The sequence below is a fragment of the Lucilia sericata genome, unplaced genomic scaffold, assembly GCF_015586225.1.
Source record: "Lucilia sericata isolate MDLA Ls3-8-SP2 unplaced genomic scaffold, ASM1558622v1 Contig000080F_arrow, whole genome shotgun sequence".
Lineage (NCBI taxonomy): Eukaryota > Metazoa > Arthropoda > Insecta > Diptera > Calliphoridae > Lucilia > Lucilia sericata.
In genome coordinates, this window is record NW_023994113.1 from 305,558 (window position 1) to 327,587 (window position 22,030).

Sequence of the window (22,030 nt, forward strand, 5' to 3'; positions counted from 1 at the left end):
CCGTTTTTCAAAATTTAATCACCAAACCTTTGTACATTATTTTGCAATAATAATGTACATAACAATATACAAACCGTTATTAACAAATCAAGCATAACAAACAAATTGTGTTCATATTTTAGTTAAACTGAAAAATATCATCTATAATAGAATTAAATCATAAAGTGTTATATACCAATTTAAAGCTAATGAAAATGCGTACATAAAATGTACGAATGTACATTTTATTTACGTTAGAGAAATATAGATAGCACAATACCGGGCAAAAAATTAGATTAAAAATATTTAAATAATATTTTGGAAGAAAAACATGTAAATTATAATTCAGTCCAAAAACTTACTATCTTAAATTATTATATTAACTTAATTAATTTATTAAATATATGTATTTACCTATTTCCATTTTAGACATTTAAGTGTTGTTCACGGCTGTACACCGATTTTAAGCCGACGTCGAAATTTTTAGCGTTAGCCGCCGGCGCCGTAAATATTCGTCGTCTCAGCTCTTTGAACGACCCTAAAAAGAAAAACAAATTGTTGCCGAAAAAACGAAAATAAATAAAGAAAATTATTCATCTACAAAATTGATAACAACCGGTAACTTTTAACACGTAGCACAAAGAAAAGCAATTTATCCTTTCTCAGTAACATAAAATAACTTTTTAAACATGTTGAAGGCTGTCATTTTAGTTGGTGGACCGCAGAAAGGTAAGAAAACTCCGAAATAATATGCCAAAGAACTTTAAAATTGTTCCCACTTCTCATCCATAGGCACTCGCTTTCGACCCTTATCTTTGGATACACCAAAGCCGCTTTTTCCAGTAGCTGGTCGTCCTATTATTCAACATCATATTGAGGCTTGTGTAAAGCTACCCGACCTCAAAGAAATCCTTATAATAGGCTACTACCCACAAACACAAATGGAAAACTTTGTTACAGACATGCAAACCTTGTACAGCATTAATATACGCTATTTACAAGAATTTACCTCTTTGGGTACGGCGGGTGGCATGTATCATTTTCGAGATCAAATTCGTGCCGGTAATCCAAAAGCGTTTTTCGTCCTTAATGGTGATGTTTGTGCTGATTTCCCCCTACAGGACCTCTATGATTTTCATACCCAACGACCAGCTTCTGCTTTGGTTACTATTATGAGCACCGAGGCCACTAGACAACAGGCTGTGCATTATGGATGTTTAGTATTTGATCGTGACACTGGCGCAGTTTCACATTATGTCGAAAAGCCTAGTTCATATGTTTCCACTTTTATTAATTGTGGTGTTTATGTCTGTTCTATGGATATCTTTGCTAAGCTATCGGAAATTTTTCACTCTAAGGTGCAAGAGTATAATGGTACTAATTATTATACAAATGGTGGTTCGAATGGTAATGGCAAGGATCAGGGTCATATACAATGGGAACAGGAGGTGTTGACTCCATTGGCGGGCACAGATAAATTGTATGCTATGCCAGTGCCAAATTGGTGGTCTCAACTTAAGACGGCCGGTTCAGCGATTTATGCCAATCGTCATTATTTGGGTGAGTCATGAAATGAACATTTTATCTATTTGTTACACTTTTCTTGCTATACAGAAATATCTATGTATGTATAGAATAATTTAGGTGTTCATGTATCGTAATATGATTTTGTTATTAATATGTTGTTCAACATATGTTAAAGGGTTAAGTAAGATAAGGAAACTTACCAGATTGTCAAAGTTGTTGTTACATACAAACGTAGACAAGAGCCCAGTTCCTAAAATTTGTAGCTCCATACATACAGTGCAACAATGAACACTACATGTTAGGTTACATTTGGACAACAGCACCCATAGAATTTTTTGTTACATTGTTAAAAAGTCTTTAAAAATTATAGAAAACTATTTACACATATTTTTTTTTAATTACAGAACTTTATAAGAAAACCCATCCAGAACGTTTAGCCAATGCTGGTGTTAAACATGCAGAGGATGATGGGGGAAACCTAATATGCACCATAATGTCCGATGTGCACATACATCCAAGCGCAACAGTTCACTATACGGCAGTAGTAAGTAATCTAAAATGAATAAACTTTATTATTTTAAAATAACAAATGTTAACCAATTCATTTGCAGTTGGGACCAAATGTATCTATTGGTCCAGGTGTTACCATAGGTCCCGGTGTTAGAATACGTGAGTCCATAATATTGGAAAATGCTGTTATCAAAGATCACACTCTAATATTGCATTCTATAGGTACATGAATACAATTTTAGTAGATAATAGATATTTAGAAAATTTTATATTTTTAATTACAGTCGGTCGTGGTTCTACAATTGGTCAGTGGTCTCGTGTTGAGGGTACACCCAGTGATCCTGATCCAAATAAACCTTTTGCCAAAATGGAAAATCCACCTCTATTCAATAAGGAGGGAAAACTTAATCCTTCAATAACTATTTTAGGTGAGTTTTAAAAATAATTCAAAATTTACTTACTAAAAGAAGCTTTGCTTTTTTTTAGATTTTGATTTACTAATTTTAATTTTACATTTCTTTCTCTTTTAGGCTGTTTCGTACAGGTGCCTTCGGAGAAGATACTTTTGAATAGTATTGTCTTGCCGCACAAAGAACTTAGCAGAAGTTTTAAAAACGAAATCATTTTATAAATCGACTACTTTATTTATGTTTATGTATTTACAAATGTTTACTTGCGCTTTTTAGATTTTGTTTTATTAAAAGTTTATTAATTTTTATAATGACTGGATATGTAGTTCTTTTTTTTTTAACAAAATCTCCTTTAGTTTACGAGAAAAATTGAGTTTATTTGTTTCACTAAAAAATAGACTATTTTGTCCTAACAAAGTTCATAAGAACTCTTAATTGTAAAAACTTCAGAACAGGTCCTTTGTTTAACCTCAAAGTAAATTTCAAATTATCAAACAGTAATAAAACATCAATTCCAAATTGCCAATTTTTGGTATTTGAAAGCGAGAACTATCTGGCATGCGTTTCCTTCGCTTCAAGAAAAGAAAATATCATAAGATATTGCTTTCTATTCGAATATTTTCGTTTTCAGATCTTGAAACAATATTATCAGTAGCATCAAAAATTGCAGTATTCTCATCCGTTGAGCTATCTGACTGAAATGCATTTTCCTCTTCTAACGAATTTGCCAAATTATTATGCATATGTAGCTAAATCAAATATGTACGTATGTCCTACTTTATAGTAATTCTTGATGTAGCTATGCCATCCATTCGCGAATTGTTTTCTGTGATTAATTTCTATGACCGAAATATAGTAATGTTGCTTTAATCCTTTTGCCTGTCTTTTGTGTAGCTTCCAAAGATTTTGCAATTTGCCTAAGCCACATCCACAAACTTATCTTTTACATACAAATTTACACTCCCTAGTTGTTGTTGTTGTTGTTGTAACAGCTAAAACTATACAATAATCTAGTTGGGGGATTCTACATCACTGTTCAGACCTAAAAATTGTGCTACTTCCATTAGATGCGTCCATAAATCCATTGGAAGTAGGGTTGTCTTGAGGGCCTTGACTACATGCATGCATCTTAGTTGTGCTAAAGCTTCCCTTTTTTCCGCTGTAGGTTTTCTTCTGTGTCTGCTATGGGCGATCTCCAAGTACGATATTTATGCGGTATCCTGCTGTATACCAGGACTGATCTAATGGATCGTGCACACATCTGCGTATGTTCTCCTCGTATATACGAACTTCTTTCCTGACATGCCTCCGGAGAGTATCCAACTATGTGATTTTAAAGGTAGAATGATTTCTTCGATGACATCCCAGGAGGAACTGTTTAGTCAACATGACACTGCGTTCCTTGACTGGGAGGAACTTTGTTTCCTCATGCAGAAAATGTTCCGAAGTAATTTGTAGGCAGCATACTGGAGCAGCATAGTTATCCACTGACTGACCAATCGTTTTATATGTAGCTAACAAGGTTTCTTTGTCCATACCCCAAGTGCTGGCGGCTAGCGCTTTGAGGACCTTGTTTCTACTTCGCAATTTGTGCGTGATTGCCGTGGCATGAGCTAAGGAAGTAAAGAGTCTATCAAATGTGACCCCCAAGATTTTTGGGTGGTGCTCGATCGAAATTTGTACTCCATCGACCACGGCGCCAAGTTTTAATTCTGCTTCCTTCGTCCAGGTGGTAAAAAGTGTTGCTGACTACTTCGCTGGTGATAGTTACACTCCTGTATTCCCCAACAGTCGGTTCTACGTACTGGAATTACCCGAACCGTATATAATTATTCGGCCAAGGGCTGTGAACCCCAGCAACAATACACTCCCTAGTCATAACTGTTAATTCCATTAGTAATTGTTTTAGTAATTGAGTAATTTTAGTTTCAGGATAAAGCGTCGCTTTGCCTAAATGTTTGCTCCGAATAAAACGGTTGGGAGAGGTTTTTTTGACTAATTTGTCAATGATATCTTTCGTTTGGCGATGGATAAAAACTAAATATTATATTTTAAATTTGGAAAATCCGTTAAATATAATCGATAAGTCAATTAAATAATCGGATTACTCTGCACTAACTAGTTCTTAGGATGTTCAGGTGTCAGACGAAAAACTGCAATTGGAATGAAGTTCGAATTCACCACACTTTTATGAAACTCAACACTACATTTCAATTGAGTTTTAACAATGTGTGGGAGAAAGAGAACAAATAAGATATAAAAAAGTAAATCTTATCTCAAAATAACAAATACAAATACCAATGTAATCAAAAGTATCTGTGTAAGCTTTCATACGTGTTGCTCATATCCATACAGTATCTCTGTAAAATCGTGAACATGTATGCGAACAGGTAGCAGCAAGTCAGTGAGTTAATGAGTTTAGACTTTGGTTTGCTCGAATAGGTTTTTCAGTTAATCAAGAGAATTCGTGAAGTTGTTTTCACTTACTAAACTCTGTGTCTGTGTGAATATCGGAAAATATTTAACAGATAGATACTTGATTGCAAATTAAATTAACCAAAAAATAAAAAAAGAGTTATTAAAATTATTATTCGAAAACATCTACCAAACGCCATCTTTAACATCAACAAATACACACAACTATAGTTAAAGAATAATTTTATTAATTTTCTTAATCGTATACCAATTAAAACGTGGTCAAAACACAAATAAGTTATTAATGAATATCAGCAAAATAATATTCAAAATTGTTTTTAATTAGAGGAAAAGAGAAAAAATTTAAGTAAATTACTAATTTTTATGGTTTAATCTAAAAAAAAATATTCGTTTAAAAACAAGTTTAAAATAATAATTAAAGGAATCAAATTGTGGTGGTAGTGTGTGTATCTGAATGTGGAAAAAACCCCTGTGTAATTAACAAGAGGATCTACAAGTGCAGACCAGGTTTATGGTTTTCAATTCAACAAAAACAAAATAAAAGTTACGAGAGAAAAATAACAATTTCAAAGAATCTTCACAGAGGAACGGGGGCAGTACGCTGAACTGAACAGGTACGTACGTAGGCAGTTATTTTGTTAATATACTCGACATCGTCGTTTATATTGTTGTTGTGTTGTCTTTAGTATTTTTATGGCCAATACAGAAAAGTCAGTTATTATAGCACCACTGATCCGTGAGAGTAATTTCCAAGAGCATGAGAACGAAAGCATCAGGTTGTTGATAATTACGGTGTTGCAAGTGTTGCGCGGGGTTTATTGCCAGTTACGAATACATTGTCTATTGTCATCCATCTCTCTTTTATTGTTGTTTATCATTCTCTACACTTTTACTCGTATCTATGATCTTTTGTTGTTGGTTGTTATTCCTCTGACTTTGTGAGCATGTGTGTGTGTGTGTGAGGTAAACTCAGGTAAAATTGTACATTTTCTTGAATTGTTTATTATGAGTGCGTGTTTGCTATAAGACACCGATTGACACCACCACTTTACTACATCGTATTGTTCCCGTCTTTGCTCTTTTCCAACTCATTTCAAATGAGCGTAACATTAAAATAAATTTTAGTCAATGTTGTATAAACTAGAGATGGACGCATGATTCAAGCGTGTTTGTGTTTTAAATTTCATTACATCGCGTGACTATATTTATCAAAAATTGTAAAGTTACAATAAGTAGAACGTGCATGTAAAATATCGAAATCTATTGATTTAAACAAAAATATTTGGTCCTATATCCAACCACATATTTTTCTGATCATCACAAGTTTTTTTAAATTTCTCTATAGTCAAAACCCATGATATTGAAGCCAAGCCCCCAGAGTATAAGTTTTTCTGAACAATATGTTAATACTCTCAAAAGTAGTAATATCTGCTTCAAATTCTGTGAGGATCGCTCTACAGAACCACCTTCTAATAAATATTTCCAGTTTATGTTGATTGGAAGGCTCTTGATGTTAACCTTTCACTGCCATTACCGAAATATGATCTTATTGATCATGATAGCCATCCTATATCAAGGAGGAAGAATGTATATTATGCATTAGTTGGGTACCGCCGCAACAATCATTAATAGGATCTTCTGAATCAGAATCTTGATGAGCTTGCCCTCCGTTAGATTACCTAAATCCTGCACTGTGATTAGATTGAAATTTATGCCAATAGTACGAATGCGAGAAACATTCAGGAACATTCAACCACTAACATCTACTAGGAAAGTCTGGTGTCTTACCTCGAACGGCCGAAATGCAATATCAATTACATTTACTGCCTGTTCTAACTTATATCACACTCAGTGGAGTTGATTTGAGATCCAGTTTTTTGGGGGAAATAAATTGCCAAAGAAGTAGCAGTTAACTTGTCGTCCTTGGAAGAATTTGTTTAACAAATTCCGTAAGTTATGATGAATCGATGAATGAACAACTCTAACTTCACTTGCAGAATAATCAAAATACTCTGACTCGGTCTTTCACGAAAAGACATTGACTCTTTTGACACTTGATAGAAATCCGTTAAGGCTTTTTAAAGGCATACTAACTGGGTACTGTAACACTAATTGCAGTAGTTGTTTAGACGATGGAGAATCGGTAGAAAAACTTTTATCTGACTGCCCCGCTGTATAAATGCATAAGATCAAGTCAGTCGCGAGCTTTGGCTTATCACACGGTACATTCGCGCCTGTTTGTAGAAATGCCCTTATGGACGTTATAAGACTGTTTGTCACTAGATTGTGTTGGGTTGCGAGGGCACTGTAATGTACATGGTAATGAGGTTGCGGACGATCTGGCTAGATTAGATTCGAACTTTGATATATAAGACAGGAAAAGGGTGGTAAAACCATCCATTTGTCACTGTAATCGATAGAATCAAAGGCCCTTTGGTCAAAACTCGATAAGAGGCTACTAAAATACTTCTAGGACTGGACAGACGCAGTCTAAAGATTCCGATAGGGATGCTAACGGGGCATTGTTTTATAGGGGGACATGGATTTTCTCTTTTATTTATTCATTCTTTGTGTTATATATAAATATTCTAATTTGTACTCCCCTTGGGAATAGAACTGTTTTCCGCTCATCTATTCTCTTTACCTATCATCTTTCTTTCTTGCCTTGTTATAGTGTTTTGCTTCTCTGTATTTAGATCTTCGCTCTATGAAGGGAATCACAATGGACCTTATGGTCTCCGAATGAATATGCACCGTTTTTATGGTGTATATCCTTCCTACCTAATCTAAGTCAGTTCCGAATTCTATACATCTAGCCTTTTCTATTTGAAATCATTTCTTTTCACGAAGAGACAATTCGAAAATTTTTTAAATAATTTACTCATTCTGCCATCTCCGATATTGTTGTTATTATTTTGTTGTATTTTTTATTTCTCATTACTTTACTGGTTTTTGAGGGTAAAGATTTATATCTTTACCTGTGTATATGAGCAGACAAGTCATGAAAAGAATTATTGGTTGTTGTTTATACCGTGAAAGCACTGAAATTACAATAGTGATCAACAACAGTAAGAGGAATTATGCACTTGACCATTTTATTTTTAAAAATTCCAAGGAACTAATACAGCTGATGCAAATACATAAATATTGTTAATAAAAATTTCTTACCTAATGTAAACAACTCTTTGAAATTTAGGTTTTAAACTTTGAGTCTACACCGCACAAAAGTGGTAAGAGTACTACGTAAGTGACAAGGACTGGTCTAAAACTAATGCAAATATATGATAAAAAACTGATCCAGGGCATCAACTAATGTTCTAGGTGAGAACAACGTAATGCACACATGCATTACATCAAACTAATACTACAACTACTCCTTTAGTAAAATTATAATCCACAACATGATCCTTTGCAATACAGGCTATGGATCGTAATGTTTTCAAAAACAATGAACATGGTCCATGCCTGCATTATATAGGACTACTAAAGTAATGTACTCCAACAATGTTTGCAGGGGAGTAGATTGGGGATTACCTAAATGTATTATGCTCTCCAATGTTTTGAATTGCTTTTTCCTGAAATGTTCACCATAGTGGTACAATAGACTTCGTAGGTAGTAATGTCTGGTTGACAGATGAATAAGGAGCCTTAAAGGTAGAAGATTTAGTGATATACAATGCTACGATCCAGCAACGTTTTATTTATTGAGAGTTTAGCATGTAATATTGAATATCGCTGAATAATATCCTAGTTTTCTGAAATCTATAATCCAATTATCACGAAATGTGTATGAATATTGTGTGTGTGTAATAGTACCCTAAGTCAATTTTCACTCACCTGTGTGTCTACCCCTCCTCCTCTATTACAAATCTTAATCCTTTTATTAACTAAATGTAACAATGATTCAGCAGTACTAAAAAGATTACAAATAAACAACAAATTTATTAGCTCTCTCTTCATCATCATGTAATCATTATCTCTATCTCTAATCCTCCTTCTCTTCCTCCCTCATTTCTAACTTTTCTCTACTTAACTCACAAATTGTACAAATATTAAATAAAAGAAATCACACCGTTATCTTTGATTTTATATCACTTTTACGGTATTTTAATGTGTCTAGTTCGTTACATTCGTAAATTTAGAAAATTGTTAACAAAATAAAAGAAAAAAAGTGAAAAGAGCAAAACAAAACAAATGAAAAAATCATAATACTAGTAGTAAGTAGTCTGAAATGCTATTGTGCGTGAAGCTATGTATTTTACAACAAATCCGAAAACAAAACAACATTTTACACTTTAAGTACGAAATTGTACAAACATACACAATCGCATGTATACACAGATATAAATACGTACGTGTACAACAACTGTCATTGAGTAAAATAAAAATTGTGGTGAAAAGAGATAAATTTTTACTCAGGTGAGTTAACTGTTTATTTGATCAATTGGTGTTGCCAAAGCGGATTAATTTTTAGTGTTATTATCTCTGATATTTTATTTAAAATCTTAATCTTATACATACTATATGGATGTACAAATCAAAAATCAACTATGAGGCTAAATATTAGAATTATTGGGATATTGTATTTCTCCTTCTTTACGTTCTTGTGTCAACCAACCCTTACTTTTCTAACAAATTCGATTACATTGACTATTTTTTACTTTTTACAAGATATCTGACTACAGTGGATTAATTACCGATTCTTTCAGCTTTTCTAAATAGTTTCTATAGTGATTATTAAGTTAGTAAAGCATACGTTCTGACAGTTTCCTCTTTCTTATCGATTCTATCAAAGTCCAAGAGAATCAATGTAGTTTTCTATAAAAGATTCTTTGGTGTGTTTCGTGGAGTGTAATATAGATATTACAGTTTCCTTTAATCTCGCATTTGTCGGAAATTTAATCTCCTCGGATGGCCTTGATCGATGCTAGTCAGTATATAGACCTCTCTAAACAAAATTCACATTGAGAATAGGACATACAATTGTTTAGCAAATTCCCCTAGCTATGATGAAGAGATGAATTGGCAACTTGCAGAATATCCAAATTACTCTGATTCTGCCTTTCACATATGGACTATATAATCGGATCTTAACTGAGGAAAAACAAATAAAATTAACTGTTCTGCGCTCCTTTACATGCAATATTCATGAATGAAACAGAATTATCGTTCCGAAGTCGTAATTCCTTTAAATATTTCAATTAATGTTCCTTCGGGATTTTACATCTGATATAAATTACATCGCTCCCGAGGTCTTTGGATATAATTTCAACGATATCGTACTGGATGGTGTAATCGCGTTCGTAGTCTTGTGTTTTTTGTCAGGATACATATAATCAAAGTAACCTCGGACTTACTTTCAATGGAAAGACTTCTTGTTCTCCTTTAGTTTGCTTTCTACCCACCATTCCACTATTCCGGCTTGTCGAGTCCTATTATTTTGTCCATAAATTTAAAATTGTTCTCGTCGCCTCGTAAGGCTAACTTCTAGTTCCCTACCATTAATGGCAAGTGTATCAGCTCTTTCGCTGCCGAGTAATTCAAAGAAGCCTGGTATTCATATGATACTGAGCTGCCCATGATAGAAAATCTAATGTGATGTTGCATTTTACAATACAGCACATTTTACAAATTCCGTAATATCACGGACTTTCACCTGTTATCTGGGAGACGGTAATGTTCAATCAGATCCAGGGATTTCAATGTACATATACATACATGGGCGTTCTATCTTCCTGCTTATTTCGTTCTGAGTAGGAGATGATTCCAACAGGATTCCACTTGTCAAAGATTATCTATCTGATATCAATGTCTCATAATTTCTGACAGTTTATATCTCTGGTATTCGATTGGGTACACCTAATGTTTATAGTTGGACTAAGACCAAATTGCAGACCTATGTTTCTCCTACATAGCTTGCTCTGTTGGTTAAAAACTCTATGTGTTCTTTCCATTTTAGTTTTCGATTATAGAATACACCTAGGCTAGCTATATCCAAGATGGGGGGTTCAGTGTACACAGGAATTTTCGTTTTTCTTATGAAGAGTCGGATTTTTGTCATCGCTGAGTTAACATTCTGCCCTCTTCTTTAAGTGAACTTACATATATCAAATTATTTTTTTAAGCAAGCTGGACTTAGTATAGCTATGAACATTATATAATGCTCTATTTGTCCCATATGCTTTAAAGATTTAAGGATAAATATGGAGAATATCGCAGATCTTTCAATCTTGTTTATATTTTACACCACAAATGTGCTTTCGGAATTGATTTCGCAGTTTGTAACGAGCAAGTTTTAAGTAACCAGAAATCACACAGTTAAAAAGGGTGAAAATCGGACTCTATATAAAATCGCCCTCAGAAAATCACTTTAACTTTTTTCTAAAGTTAAAGTTCTTGAACTGATATGATATACAGTTGAGCAATATCTTTCGAAATTAATTTTTAATATACAAGATGTAGGGTATCACCTGGTCAGGCATGTTCGGCTATACCGTTAAAGATATTGTTAGTAATAAGAATAATAATATTTGGACAACAAAGAGAGCATAAATATTAAATGGAGAGAGAGTGAGAGTAGATATCAACAAGTGGTAAAAATGGTAATGAGTGGAGCATTTAGCTCGCCTTGCTAGCTGGACTTAACTGATATTGTTGCTCTACTAGCAGCACACAAAACCCATACTAAAGCAAACACCTGGTTAGATGAGTTGTGGTAAGTTGTTGCTATTTACTACGTGTGTTGTCTGAGTGAATGAATGAACGAACGAACGAATGACAGAATCAACAAAAGAAACACGATTTCTGTTTGGAATCGAATCAACACAGAACTGAATACAACTCAAAAATAAATACAATAAAAAAAGAAACTCACAAAAAAAGCGAAATAATAAAATTATAGGTATAAAGGAGAAATAATACAATAATCATCATATTTGGTGGATTGTTCAGGTTTTCATATACACGGGAAACCACTAATCAGTTGCTGTTTTACCATCAACCGGAGAGCGCGACTAAACGGATAAAAATTTAAAACTAAAAAAAAAATTAAAGAAATTTTGGTTAAAATTTTATTTGATTGTTAAAAAAGATATACAATATTTAACTTAAGACTTAAACGTTTAACGTTTAAGCTTAAAAAAAAGCTAAAAAGAAAAATAAATAAAATATACGAAAAGCAAAAAAACTGTTGAATATTTATTTTAAAAATAACAACAATTTTTCAGTGTTTTTAATATATTTTTCTATTTTATTAAATTAATAAAACTACTAAAAAAGATAAAAAAGTGCAATAAACAAATAATTTTAAGTTTGTTAAAACAAAAAAATAATAATAATAATAAGATACGAAACGAAACGCAGACATTTTGTTGTAGAGTGAAAATTTTGTAGATAAATTTCGAAAAAAAAGTAAACGAAAGTCTCTACTGCTTGCTTACTGTTGTGGTAATTTTTATTTTTGTTACAAAGTGGTGTAATTATTTACAACCTGTTAGGGAGGAATCAAACTTGGACTTTGTGGAAAATCTGGAAAAGTTTTTTTTTTGTTTGTTTTTCAAGTAAATATAGAAAAACCTGCTGTTTACACTACACGTAAGTTGAAATAACCAATTTCAGATACATTATCAAACATACCACTTACATACATACCTATCTACGAATAAATGATAAATTTTACAAAAACAGAGAAAAACGATGTTACTACAAGTGTCAGTTGAACTGATAGACAATCAGACCGAGCACAGCCTTAATAATACTACTACATACTACTCTCCTCTACCATAAAACTAAATATGCAGTTCCCCCTTTTAGACATAACAAAAATACCAATGACTGCCATTGTTTAACACATTTACCTGTTGCATGCAACAAGTGTACAACAGCAATAAGAAAAACTATGCAAAATAATAATGCAATGTAAAGAATGCATGCGTAAATTTGCGAGAGTCAGAGAGCATGTGCAACGATGTACTTTTAAATACAAATATGTACTATTTGTTATTGTAATGTCCCCCCTCTATATGCATATGTACACATCGAAAAGGAATTGAGCAAATATAGTTGCTTATTGGCAATCATCAGTCCAAATTATTTTTATATGCCACCACCAAGTATTAATTGTATATGACCACAACAACTTTTAAGATATAAAATCTAAATTTTAAAGAAAAAAACATCTAAAAGAAAATGTTGTTAAAGAAAAATCCACAAAAAACAAAATCATCATTTCGAAAGAAAAAAAGTTTCGTTTGTGCTACGAAGTGAAAACAATTTACAGTTAAAAACGAAAGAAACGGCAATAAAAAACACGTTAAGACGACCACAGAGAACAAAACAATAAGACTATATAAAAGTAATACACAGACATTCATATACAAAACACACAGATACAAGTATTTTTCAGATTTCAGTGCTCATCAGAGCTCTTCTTAGATCTTTTCTTTCTTGTCATCAACATTTTTTGTTGATGATTTTCTAAATGGGTTTTCTTTAAAATAATAATGTTCAAATCATACTTGCCAGATTATTAAATGGAAAATCGTTAAAATGTTGAAAAGAAATCGCAAAAAACTAAATCTGTTATAAAACAGAGATTTAGTTCGGGTTTTCGATTCGATCCGTTTGTATGTAAAAACAAGATAGTTACTAAATTGGAATAGAGTTCTCAGAAGTTACAGAAAACATTCTTAATTACTATCTTGGATCAAACAAACAATTTAATAATAGACAATCCTTATATTGACAATTTTCTGTCGGATCAATATACGGCAATGAGGAAAGCTATGTTCGATCGTTGTTGGTACGATACACCGTTTTCAAAATTTATTTAGTTTGTAGTTAGGACGGAATTCTCTGGAAAATCATTAAAATGTTGAAAAGAAATCGCAAAAAACAAAACCTGTTATAAAACAGAGATTTAGATCGGGTTTTCGATCCGATCCGTTTGTCTGCTAAAAACAAGATAGTTACTAAATTGGAATAGTGTTCTCAGAAGTTACAGAAAACATTCTGAGATCAAACAAACTGTTTAATAATAGACAATCCTTATATTGACAATTTTCTGTCGGATCAATATACCGCAATGAGGAAAGCAATGTTCGATCGTTGTTGGTACGATACACCGTTTTAAAAACTTATCTCGTTTGCAGTCAGGACTGAATTCTTGTTTTAAAATTCCTCGCCGAAATAAACATAAGGAATGAATTTGATTTGTCCTAAATTCTGGTGATTCTCAAAGCTTTGTTCTCTCTTATCTCGTTTTCAGTTGGGATTGGATTTTCGTTTTAAAATACGATAACAGTAGTTATAGATGGAATTAGTTGCGATAACTTTCTTTGGAACTCCGGTGTTCCAGAGCAATGCTCTCTCTCCCCAATCCTTTTGGATATTTTCTTGAACGATAACGATAAATATAAGGAATGAACTTGATTTTTCTTAATTTCTGCGGATTCTCAGAGTATTTGACGTACCTATCCATAACATAATACGATATCGTTTGCAGTTACGACTGTATTTTAGTTTTAAATTTCTTTTCAGATGGTATTAGTTGCAATGACTTTCTTTGGAACTCCGTTATTCCAGAGCTTTGCTTCCTCTCTCCAATCCTTTTGGATATTTTCTTGAACGATTTATTACCAATCACTTCTAATCCAATATATTATTTGCGGATGGTGGTAATATCTGTCACTCACGTATTGATTTGGTCATAGATCAGATCGTTTCAAGATTAAACTCTCTAGACTTAATATGCTCGTTTTTCGCTTAATCACCACTACGAGGTAAATGAACCAAGTCGGTTTAATGACTTCCTCAAGACCTCACGTCTACTACATCTATTTATGGTTGGAGTGAACCATGTTCAATATGAAAGGTACTTTCGTTGGAATCGCAATATCTCTAATATTGTAAATGAAACTTTTCGATTTCTTCAGTTTTGGAACAAAATATATGTATGAAAAGCTGTCATAGAAGTAATAGTAATAAAATGTTCGACAGGACCTTAGATGGCGGCGGCATCAGTCGTAGAGGTAGAGGCTTTTAAAGATTGAGTCTAACAGCCTTAGAGCTGTGACTTCAGATGAATTCACAGTAGAAAGTCTAATCACCGATATCCATGAGAGTTATATATGTCTTTGCGTTGACAGTAGATAATTATTGTTATTTAATCTTAAGTACTGTCCCTTACCAAATGCTTCTTAAAATGGACCTCATCATAAATTTCCTCCGTTTTTATTAGTCAAGAAACAAAAGGCCTTGTCCATGACCAATAAGAGTTCTGAGCGTAAAATACTCCAGGTCTATAAAAGTCTAAGTTTTTTATAAGAAGAACAATCTACTTCCATGAATTCCCTAGTACACTTTAAGTGACAGTCAAAAGTTTGCGAAGTTCATGTGCAAGACGAGGTAGGAATAAACTATTTTAGGTTTCCATCCAGACTTTAAAGAGCTACACAGTTCGACTGTATCCGTTAGTTCTTTCATGCTATATAAAAAAACAACAAATCTTAATATACAAGTTCTTAGTCTGAAGCTATTTGATGACATAGAAAACTGAAATTTGGCATACTTAAAGTACCTTCTCATCAGAAGATCGTAACGAGGCCAGATTTTTGAAATTTGTTATCTGTGAGTAATTTATAAAACTTTAACAGCCTGTTTCACTCACTTCCTTTTTGACATCGTAGAACAGATTAGAAATCTTAGAAAATTAGAAAGTTTCGGGAAGTAGTAGAAAAAACTCGAATTAAAAGATGAATGTTAGTCGTTGCAGACTTGTGGTGAAAGAAGATGGGACAAATCGCAAACTCTCTTTTTCACATCAAATCCATGGTTCGGCTACAACTTTTAGCCGCATTGAAAAAAGATTAAAAAGAATCGAAAATTAAATAAATTATGTGATTAATTTCAACAGAATATTGTTAATTTTTAGCAAACTTTTACTTAATTAAGACTTTCTTTCTAGTCAATAGGTCAATTTCCAATTTATAAACCTTCACCGCAAAGTCAGTCTGGCAACAGTGATGATCATCATTACGATTGTTGTTGTTTTTTTCATAATTATTATTACATTTTTTTGTTTTCTTATAAATACTGACTTCTTGTTCGTCTTCTTCTACGTTTAATCGTGTTGTTGTTGCTGTTTTATTATTATTTACTTGTTTTGTTTCTTCTTCTTCTTCTTTTAGCTTTTATTGTTGCTAAAATACAAAAAAGAGAAAAAACGTTAAAAACTTGTTAAACTGCTGTTTGCTGCCAAACTTGTGAACACATTTGTATAAACATTAGTGTGTGTTTGTATGTTTTTTTGTTGTGGCCAATTTTTTAAGAAAGAAGAAACAAAAAGACTACCACAATAGCAACAACAACATTCCATATAAAATGTTAATAATATTAAATACAAATACAACAACAAATTATATATTATATGTTATTATTTTTTATTATTTGTTACTCTTATTGTTTGTAAATAAATAAAATTGCAATTGATTTAAGTTAAGTTTACGGTATAAAATAATAATGAAAACACTAACAACAACAACAACATGAATACTAAATAAAAAAATAATCGTATGGAAATTATCAAAACAAGTTAATTCAATACACAACTGTTGCATGCAACAACATACGCATGTGTTAATAAAATAACAACATTTAATTGTAAACAGTGTTGCCAATATTAAAAAGTTTTGTAATCCTTCTTGATTGAAATATTAAAAGTGAATACTCTAATTAATGCATTATTTAAGAGAAAGAATACTAATAATTTATTTGGATTTGTGGTTATGAATAAAAACTAATTTTTATTTATTTATAAACAATATTAATTGTGTTGTTAATAAAATTTTAGATACCGGAAATACTCCTATTGACACATTTAAATAGAAGAAAGATAGATGAATACTATTAATTATACAACAACTTGATTTTCAATTCCAAATTTGAAATGAAGTAAATTTGACTGCATGTATATGTACAGTGGTGGTAATAATAAGAGGGATAGAACGAAATATTTCATATTTTTTATTGTAGCCTTCAGATTATAGATTTATGTATGAGTTTGTCATTGCGCTCTGTAATTTCTACAATATAATTTTCCGACCCTACGAAGTGCCTGAATACCTGGCTTTTCGGCCCTATTTTACGGTGGTACTTTTACGCCTCTTTTTGCTTTGCAAAGATTACGGAGGTGGTAATTTTTGTACATGGTTCCGTCGGTTTATGTATAACCACTTTGCTCAAGTACTTGAGCTATCTAAGCTCTGACCATTGCTGGCCCGTTGCTTAACTTCAGAGATGTAAAAACATCACTTCCGTTTACAACCACACAGGTGATGTGATCTCTGTTGATTCGGCAACAGCACTTAGAGGAGTAATCAGTATATCGAAATACAAATCCATCAAATAATCCGAGAGAACAGAGTAAACCCTGACAAGGAAGGAAAATTTAATGGTATCAGTTGCATAAGATACGTTTCATCAATCATCATTCAAACCAGAACATTCTCATTTATCTGACATATCATTGAGAAAAACATCCGACACATTCACTATAGGTATACGGGTGGAAAAGCTCGCTTCCCAACGCTTAGCTCCACAGTAACTCTTCTGTCTTTTTCGGCAGCAGTATCGAACTTATCCCGAAATAGAGATTTCACCATGTATCAGTCTTTTAACCAATACAGGCACCACATGCGACCCGAACATAGGCAAAGTCCGAAATTATGCTCTGTATGCCCCCGGTTCTTGTGGTTCTAGATTATTTGGCTCTCTGGTTCAACCCAAGTCAAATCAATCCAAGGAAGGACCGAGGATACATTTAACACCACTAGTTTATAGTCCCGGTAGACTAGAGGTACTGCTACACCTCTTTTTCCCCGGATTGTAATCTTATCAAGTTGTGGGAAATTCATCAAGGTAACATGCCCCAGAGGTCGAGTGGCTAGAGTGTTGTCCGTATGTATGATGAAATTAGTTTTTAGATGATTCCAAATATGTATATGTATTCGAGGTCGGAATCTTCAATAATTCTATCAGACATGCTTTCGAGAAAAATGATCAAATCGGTGCATAAATATCGGAAATATGACCAAAATTCCGAAACAACCTATGTAACGAAGAACTTGATTATTTTTTTTTCAGAATATTTAGCAACTATTTCAACAAATTTTGTCACAAGTATTTCCGTCTAGGGATGAACATACATAGTCGGTTCAAAATTCCATATAGATAGCTCCCACACAATATACTCCTGGAAAAAGGATTTTTTACCAGAATTTTGCACATATAAATATTATATTAATTGCAATCATATTGCCAATGTTCAATTATGGATTAAAACCATAATTGAACATAGTTCTGACATAAGGTCAACTTCCGACAATCATTTAAACGAACATAATTCGGAACAAACTTTAACACGAACACATTAAACACATACAGAAAATATTCAGCGAAATTTCTCTGAATAGACCCATTATTGGTCAAAGTTGACTTCATGATATCGGAATAGAATTCTACACGAATATTTTTTGTATATAGTTATACAAATCATTCTGAGACACTTTTTTCGTATCGGTCCATTGCCCCTCAAGTATTATCTAGAGCAGATAAAGACGGCCTAAATTTTCGTCTGAAAGTAAGTTCCCAAGAGAAGAGAAAGGAGAAGGTAATACTTTTAAAGGGAAAGGATCTATATTACTTGTGTAGAAGAGCTAAGGAGGCTCTGAATACGGCCTTGAGCTGGGCTCAACCGAGAGGCCTCAATATTAACCCGGCAAAAACTGAAATCTGTCTTTTCACAAGAAAAACAAAAATTTCTACGTATACTCAACTTTGAATCCTGTGACAATGTTAAGTATGTACTTAGGTGTAATCCTCGACCGGAAATTAAAATGGAGACACCACATAGAGGATAGGATCAACAAGGCACATCGGTGCTGGGCGATATGTAGGAGAAATATAGGCATGAAATGGGGTCTTAGTCCTACTATGACAAATTGGCTTTATAAAAGTGTAAATAGACCAATTCTAGCTTATGTTTCAATAATCTGACCGACTGCTTTAGACACAAAGTGCAATATCAAACTACTACAGCGAATTCAGCGTACATGACGCTTGGATATAGGCGAACTGGCCAAAATCGGTTATAGGACACGTCATCAATGTATACTGAACACATTGGAAGGTTATACACAATCATCGGACGTGCCTGATCGCATACCAGACACAGAATATGTCGGAAACTTTGAAACGCTGATCCCAGATATAATGTCTTAGTCAAGCGGAAAACTAGAGCGAATACCAGTAGGAATCCGTTGTTACACGGATGGCTCTAAATTGGGGGATAAAGTGGGCCTGGGGTTCTATATTGAAGATCCAGAAACATAAATATACCACCGTATACCTAATCATAACACAAGCTTCCAGGCAGAAGTCCGAGCAATAACGGAATGTGTAAATTGGGCTAGAATAAATATGGCGCCCACAGCTCTTAATATATTTACCGGCAGCCAGAAGGCAATTACGGCGATATCAGGTGATAGAATTAGATCTAAGACCGTATTGGATTGTAATAAAGCCTTAACTGAATACTCTCCCAGAGGTAAGGTTTACATCATATGGGTACCAACCCACTCGGCAGTAGTCGGCAACGAAAGGGCGAATGTAATAGCTTTAAAAGGAAGGGAGCTCGAGGCAGTTAACCTGACAAACGCAAAACCATTCGACGCAACAAAAGCTGAACTAAAACTATGGGTGAGAGAATCCCATAAGGCCTCTTGGAATAACGAAACAGTGGGTAGTACCATGAAGATCCTATGGGGTGACCCTGATGAGAGCAAGACGAAAAATCTCCTCAAAATGAGCAAGTCTGAAGTTAGTATGATGGTACGTATTCTGAGTGGACACACAGGATTAAGAGCACATCTATGCAAAATTGGTCGTGCGGATTCAGACGAATGTAGAGCATGTGGAGAGGACTGTGAAACTCTGGAGCAGTTTCTTTGCCACTGTCAAGCATTTGTCGAAGTTAGATCCAAGTATCTTGGAAGTGATGTTATTCCGGAAATAACATTCCTGACTGATTGGAAGATTCTTAGGAATTACGTCCAGGAAACTGAGTTTCTGAAATTTTTTCATGAAAAGGAGCGCACAACAGGCCCGATAGTGGCCTATGTGTGTTTCTTCGGATTTGATGTAGTATATGTACATATTCCTATCAACCTAACCTAAGTTCCCAAGTAAGTGCTTGGAAACAAATGGTGACAAAACTTAGTGTTTTCTAACATTTCACATTATTATTATGACCAAAACTGTATTCATTAGTGTTTCTCTAAAATCCAAATTCTATGGTTTCGCTTAAATGAAACCAGTTCATTAATATTTTATAGTTTTACTAATTCATATTTAATTGTTTTAAAATTTTGACAACTGAACATATACATATTATTGTGTATTACTAAGAAATGGTATATTAAAACTAAATATGTTTGTTAGTTTATATATTAGATCATAAAACAGTTAAACTACCTGCTGTAAACATTAGAATATAGTAAATATTTTGCCTATGGTTCCACTTGTCCTTGGATTTTTATTTCAAAATGTGTGTAATAGTATCAAATTGTTTTAAAAAAAACTTGTTTTAAAATTTTACAGTTTTTAGATTTAGTGATTAATAGGAATTATTTTAATTAGGGTTTACAGAGTATTTCACCTTTGTTAATGTCAGATAAATGGTGTATAACAGATATTTTTTATAAAAAAATTGAAAATTTAAAATAATGTACTGCAGTTCTTTGGAATGAAACAAATCGTTTGAAATTCGAAGAGTTGGGTTTATAACTGATGTGATACTCTTCTCTACATTTTATAATACCATTAGTCTGTATAGGACCTAAGCTCCTAAACTAGGCTTTAACAGAATCACTAGTGTAGGTTTTCATATAATTTTTGACTTGTTTTTTTCCACAGATTTTCCATTTTATTATACAATTTTAATTGGATTCTATATATAAAATTTATTTTGATGTAATAAGTATTAAGTTATCATTTCATATTTAGTCTTATTAAATCTATAATTTCATAAACAACAACAATTATTACTACTTATAGATATTAAATTTATTTATTCCCTTCACTAGCAAATCATAATAATAATGAAGTAAATTATAGCATAAATTGCCATTTCAACTAAAATTAAATCTTTATCATACACTCATAAATAAAATATTAGTAAAAAATTATTAATATATACGCCCCTCACTGCTTTTAAAACTATGTATATATACCAAAAATATCAACACTGTTTCGTCTGTCCACTTTAATCATATATAACTCTCCGTTATAAACAACTCTTCCATTCTAACTGTCAGATTATCTGTTTTATTTTGACAAGATTTTTCTTTAAACTTAAATACTTAAAGTGAAAAAAATTATAGTAAATTAAAAAAAAAATAACAAATTTATTTTGTTATTAATTTTTCTCAGAGAAAAAAGTTTTCCCTGATTATCACAGAATTTACTCAATTAATTCCCGGAGTGTAGTATTATTTTTTCTAAGATTTATTGTTTTTTTTTTTGTATTAAAAATAAATATTTATTTACAGTGAACTTAGGACAAAGTATTTTAATTATTTTTAAATTTATCTTAGTTATTGAAAACAAAAAGTTAATGAAATAATTACAATTAATTCATTATGAATTCGCTGGTCTTCAAATTATCCAGTCAATTTATTCTCTAGAAAACGAGGCTGTTGTTTTTAAGTCCATTGTTTTTATTGGTGAGACAATTAGGTGTAAAAACTTAGTTGTTGCAAAGATAAAAAATATTCCTATAAACAAATTGCAACAAGTGTTTTAATGTGATTTTTATAGACCTAGCAGACTTGTTATATGATTTACAGTGTCGTGGAAAATTTTTGAACGGTGTCTTTTAAGAGAAAAAAGTTCAAATATTTAAAGTGAGTTTGGTGCCAAATTTTCGCTCTATTTCGCCGTATTAATGAATAACTGAGGTAAATTTTTCGTCGAATTTTAGGAGAGACGATATCTTAGGGATTAGAAAATATATCTAAACAATTAAGGTAAAAAGTATGTCTACACGATTTTTATATATTAACAAAATATGACAAAGATTAAACCCATATTTCAACGTCAACCCGTAGGACCTT

At 32.7% G+C, this 22,030-nt stretch overlaps 2 protein-coding genes across 9 annotated transcripts in view; both read left to right on the forward strand.

Moving 5' to 3' along the window:
- The first annotated feature begins 461 nt into the window (after nt 1-461).
- On the forward strand, nt 462-2,745 carry LOC119599545 (mannose-1-phosphate guanyltransferase alpha). The gene is made up of 6 exons (XM_037949337.1): nt 462-708; nt 772-1,539; nt 1,911-2,050; nt 2,118-2,238; nt 2,301-2,444; nt 2,547-2,745. Exons 1-6 carry the CDS (start codon nt 669-671, stop codon nt 2,645-2,647), a joined length of 1,314 nt encoding a protein of 437 aa, XP_037805265.1. The 5' UTR covers nt 462-668; the 3' UTR covers nt 2,648-2,745.
- A 2,163-nt stretch (nt 2,746-4,908) lies between these two features.
- LOC119599544 (RNA-binding protein fusilli) overlaps nt 4,909-22,030 on the forward strand; it is a 92,882-nt gene continuing 75,760 nt past the window's right edge. The window contains exon 1 of one of the 8 annotated variants that reach the window (XM_037949332.1): nt 4,909-5,476. The gene's annotated coding sequence lies outside the window, so the exon portion shown is untranslated. Of the gene's footprint in view, nt 5,477-11,650; nt 12,456-21,237; nt 21,401-21,530; nt 21,641-21,670; nt 21,875-21,916; nt 21,944-22,030 lie in introns of those variants that run through there. The other 7 variants (XM_037949328.1, XM_037949335.1, XM_037949334.1 and 4 more) reach the window with 7 other exon arrangements.